Raw genomic sequence first — 5,447 nt, 5'->3', positions numbered from 1 at the left:
TTCTAAGCAGCAGAATATAGTAGAATTTGGTTGTTGCTGCTGTACTGGAGAGGAAGAGGAGCTGTTGGAGAGGAGGAGGAGACATTGGAGAGGAGGGGGGGGAGCTGCCAGAGAGGATCTGCTGCAGAGGAGGAAGCAGATCTGCTAGAGAGGAGCCACTGGAGGGAAGGAGGGGGAGGAGTGTGCGGATTAGGGGCTGTTTCTCTCTCTCTCTCTCTCTCTCCCCCTCTTACCTGTTGGTGCCAACTGCCAACATCCTTTCTGTTTCCCACCAAAACTCTGTTTCCCCCCTAAAACAGCTCCCCTGCCTGCCTGGCAAGCTAAGGCATCCAAAATGGACTAAGGCAACAACCTGGATGCCTAAGCAGACGCCTTGGACGCCTTAAAGCTTAAAGCGGACGCCTTACACAGGTACATAAGGCAAGGTGGACGCCTCGAGCTCGCAAGGCGCCCTGACGCCTAAGCGTCGCCTAGGCGACGCCTTAGGGACGCCTTAAAAACAATGTTCACTGCTAGGATCAACTCATCGACGGTCCCCTATTCGAAAAAAATTTGGAGGAAATCCTCCAATGGTCCCCTATTCGGCTCCCTGGCCTACTCCTATACCTAGGCCGAATCCTAAACTGCACGCAAGATCTGGGAATTTCAAATTGTTGCCCTCTCCAACCTAACCCGATTACACTGGTCACATCCCATCCTAAACTGCGCGCGAGATCTGGGAATGAGCTACACTTTCATTGTTGTTTCCTTATTGTTGCATGATACATCTCATGGATGGAGTAGCGACATTGAAGAGTGGCCATACAAAGCATCAAGATGATGAGTGCATAGTGATCAATGAGTTCCACTCTTGAGTACATAGTGATTGTTGTTTCCTTCTCCATGGTGATGGCGTTTTAGAGTCGAGGACAACTCTTTTCAAGAGAGGGGGGGGGGGGTGTATGGTGCAAAGCACCCTAGGGTCATCTCATGGCCTTGGCTGCGTTGCCAAGGGACACGCACATCACATGTATTAAGGTGAATTCTATCTACCTTTAGGTTTGAACCGAATGACAAACATTCAGTGTAGGCCATGCACAAGTGCCCACACCATCCGCGAGGGAAGCTTGGAAAAGGAGGATGTTCAAGTAAGGAGAAGGTACTCAAAGGGGAAGTGAGGATCATCATCAACAAGCTAAGGTTGCTGAAACCTATCAAGTTGGACAGTCCAACCCAGGGTCCAACCCTATGTCCGATTGACCAAGTGCTCTCTGGATAGCGTCGGAATGTCCGATAGGATTATCCAACATGACCTCTAACATGTCGCATTTTGTGTTCCTTGCGGTTTGCTTCCAGCTTTTACGTATCTTGGACTTCATATTGCTTGAATCGTGCCAATAATTCCCTACCGAGCTCCACCAAGTGCACTCATTTTACACTGTCAATTGACAGATCACTTGATCCTTCACCAAGATCGAAAAGAGGTAACTCTTGCCCGAGTGTCACTATGGATAGCGAAGGCAAATTGCATCCAGTCTACACGCCTAAAAGAACTACTTTGATGACAAGGTGGACCACTTCGACGCCAAGTTGAATGCAGAAATGGAGTTCATCGAAAACATGCTCAACAACTGCAAGTCATCTTCCTCTTCAAGATCATCTTCACGACAACGCTCAAGTGCACATACTTTCAGCTACCATCTTCTTCAAGTTCACATCGGCCTCGATTCCAATGCCACCATGAAGCTCAAGAGCAACGACAAGTGAAGAGCATGCTCATGCACTCCCAAGTCCATCATGAAGAACGGTGCCGACAAGAAGACTGTCACGTCCAAGATGAAGAGCACGCTGCGCATCGACAAGAGGAAGCTACGGCGGCTACATCAAGTCGACCAACCACAAGGGTGACCATTCCATCTTTGAAGGCACCTTAAAATCACCTATGATGGCCATAAAACTAGATTTTAGCAAAGCCTTTGACTCTATTGGCCCTCTTTCCTCCCAATTCTTCGCACTAGGGGATTTTCCGACAAATGGATTGCATGGATTGAAGCCCTGCTGAATTCAAGCAACATTGCAATCATACTAAATGGCTCTCCGAGACCTTGGATCCGATGCAGAAATGGTCTTAGACAGGGAGACCCCCTCTCCCCCTTCCTATTTACCATTGTGGCTAGACGTGCTACAATGCTTGATCATGCAAGCATGTGATATGCGGGTGACACGCTGATCATTGCCAGGGCTGACACAAATGCTGCCTCCAACTTACAAAAAATCGTCAATGACTTTGTTGCCGTCACCGGGCACAATATAAACTTCTCCAAAAACACCCTCATTCCCATCAATGTAGACGACGGCATTTAGACTACCATGGCAGCCATTTTGGCTATTGATATTGCTTCCTTTCCCCAAAGATACCTATTAGGTCTCCTGCTATCACTGCACAAATTACACCCAGCGACCTTCCAACCAGTCATTGACCAATGCGACATCTACCTTCTGGATGGCGTGTGCTGCTTCTCTCACGCGATGGCAGACTCATACTGCTCTCTGCAGTGCTTCACAACCTACCCACTTACTTAATGCTATGATTTGCCCTTCCTAAGAGCGTTCTTTAGGAGCTAGACAAACATAGGAGGATTTCCTTCTGGTCTAACAATGACACCTTCTCAGGTGCTAAATGCTTGGTTGCATGGGAGTGCATATACCTAAAGTTGCAAAGTGGTCTTGGGGTCGAAAACTTAGAAGCACAAAAACAATTGCCTCATGTTGAAATTTGCATTCAAATTCCTCCAGCCCACAAACCTCATTGGGTTACTCAATACTCACCGCTATATAAGGACTAGGAGCAAATGCCTCTTTTCTTGGCAGAGTCATTTACAAGCACTTACAAAAGCAGGATATTTCACAAGCAGTTAATGGTATAACTCCTCTACCTCCTTTTGGCTTGATATAGATGGCTACTTCCTGCGCCACTTTGCATTGCTTTCCCCGCCTTATTCACCCACAACCTACAGCAAAATGCATTCTAGATCGAATTATGCTGGATGGGATCGATTTAGATTTGCTTAATCAACTAACCTTAACCGTGGGATGTTTCTCACCGCGGATCCGGACCCGTGGTCATTACTGAATGGCTCCCCTTTCTCCGCAAAAGGGCCATACGAGGTGTTTGCTTCCCAGCTCGCTGATCCAAACCTTGCAAACATCTGGAACTCAAAGGTCCCAAGTAGGGTACATGTTTTTGATGGCTATTCTACCTCGATAGGCTCAACACGAAGTCAAACCTCCATCGCAAGACGCTGATGGATTCAGCCAGTTGCCCTCGGTGTCGGGCCGCCTTGGAGGACAGGGCTCACTTGTTCTTCACATGCCCAACTGGTAGACATTTGCCAACATCCATTTGGCCATTTATCTTCCTCCTAGTCCTTTGGAAAATATGGGATGCACGCAACACAGAGTGTTTTTCAGGGGATCAATGTGGATCCACTGCATGTAATTCATAATGTAATCTCAGACGTAACTCTGGTCTCATCGGCTAAAACTGCCGAACTAAAGGGCCATGTTACTCTTTGGCGTGACTACTTCTCCTCTAAAACTACCTAACTCTGTAAAACTCAAAAAAAATCAGATGGGGAGTCTTTCCCCCGGGTGACAGTTTAAAAAAAAATCCAGCCGCTAAACCAGATGAGGACTCGCAAGGCAATCGGGCATGAAGGAGTGAGTAATCCAAAAAATATCTAAACAACCCTCCTCACATCAGTTATCATAGATCAGCAACTAGATGGCCACGCCCAACGCTGGCTCTATAAACCCTAGGAACAGGGATGGGTTCCCCATGTGTCGCAGATCGGAGGGAGACATTGACGGAGAGACCGGGGTGGCAGGAAGTGCACCTCTGGCAGCGACGTAGAAGGGTGATTCGATGGCGAAGCGCGGATTCTGGTCCCGGGGGAAGTCGTCGCCAGGGAGGCCGCCGGCGGAGGCGGCCGCGGCGGGGCGCCATGCGAGGTGGGAGGATATGTGTCGACCTGCGACCCTGAGCATGGTTGCGGTAGGCGTCGCCGCTTCGTCTCGCTCTCCGGCTGCCCGGGGGATCGGGTGGTCGGGTTTGGTGGGCGAGATCGATTCACTGAAACGACCAGAACGAACGAAGGAAGAAAACAAAGGAAGGAGTAAATTGCAGCAAAGCACCGCGTTCAAGGTTACATTTGCAGAAAACACTATCTTACTTTTTTTTACGAGAAAACATCAAGTCTTGTGTATTCTTTTTTAAAAAAGATCAATTGATTTGCGGAAAGAAATCTACATAACCCCTGAGATTTCAGAGATCGATCACATAACCCCCTAAACTTTAAAACCGGATATTTAGCCCCCTAGAATTTATATAAAACCAGATACAATACCCCCTAATAGTTTTAAAGGGTGGTTTTAAGAGTGGTTTCGAACACATGGCCCATATCACACGAGCCAGTGCAGTGCAGCTATGATCATGCATTTCATCAAACGCATAACCTGCAACATTCACAACTCTCGACCATCACTATGCTCTCTTTCATTTCCTCGTCTGCTACTGCGGACTGTTTCGCTGCCTCTCCTCTTGTACTCATAGTACCAGCATGCGTCGTGTTGCTCACTTGCTTGTTGGTGCGTATAGGCCGAACAACTACGTCAGGTTTGCAACATTGTGCGGTCATGCCCCCGCCATTGCCTGTGTTTTTCAGTTCTTCACTTCGCTGTGGCGTGTGGCTGATTTGAGTTGGACGCGCATGTCCAGAGAGAGTCTGGGGTAAAGTTGGAGGGGGGTCGGCAGCAAGCAGCAAGAAACTACAAGCATAGTGCCGGAGCTCCGCCGCCATGAGCCGCTTTTCTCCAACACACGCTTGGACCTGGCACTTCTGCCACTTTGACGCATTGGCCTTCTCCTTAGGATACATGCCGACGTGTCTGCATCTGCCATGAGATCAAGACGCGGGGTTATTGAAATGGCAGTTGCTCAGTTCCATCATTGTGTGGTTGTATGTGAAAGTGCGTTGTATCGACTAGAGGGGGGTGAATAGGCGATTTTTATGAAAGTCTTCAAAACGTGAAAGTTTCAAAGACAAACGATAGAAATAAACCTATTACCATGCAGTGGAAGGTAGACTACACTAGGCAAACCATAGTCAAGTATTCAATGAAGTGAGAGCACAATGACTAATAGCAGCAATGTAGTAAGGATCAGGTAGGAATATATTATGAAGCCAAACAGAACAAGCAGTCACTCAGTGAAGACAAAAGATAGCGCAATCATACAATGACTTCACAAGGACCAAAGTAAGTAAAGGGAAGGGAGGGATGAAACCAGTGAGTCGTTGAAGACAATGATTTGTTGGACCAGTTCCAGTTGTTGTGACAATTGTACGTCTGGTTAGGGCGGGTAGGTATTTAAACCTTAGGACACACAGTCCCGGACACCCAGTCCTGAA

General features: G+C 47.9%; 1 protein-coding gene across 1 annotated transcript in view; it reads right to left on the bottom strand.

Annotated features, from left to right (window-relative positions):
- The window catches only part of LOC119316914 (cytochrome b-c1 complex subunit Rieske, mitochondrial-like), a 7,359-nt gene extending 3,218 nt beyond the window's left edge, over window positions 1–4,141 (bottom strand). The window contains exon 1 of the mRNA XM_037591307.1: window positions 3,876–4,141. Within this exon, the coding sequence (XP_037447204.1) occupies window positions 3,876–4,026 (151 nt within the window). The 5' untranslated portion in view covers window positions 4,027–4,141. The remainder of the gene's footprint in view (window positions 1–3,875) is intronic.
- Between the last annotated feature and the right edge of the window lie 1,306 nt (window positions 4,142–5,447).

The sequence above is a fragment of the Triticum dicoccoides genome, chromosome 6A, assembly GCF_002162155.2.
Source record: "Triticum dicoccoides isolate Atlit2015 ecotype Zavitan chromosome 6A, WEW_v2.0, whole genome shotgun sequence".
NCBI lineage: Eukaryota > Viridiplantae > Streptophyta > Magnoliopsida > Poales > Poaceae > Triticum > Triticum dicoccoides.
Note: the sequence above shows the minus strand (reverse complement) of the source record. Positions and strands in the feature narration are given on the sequence as shown.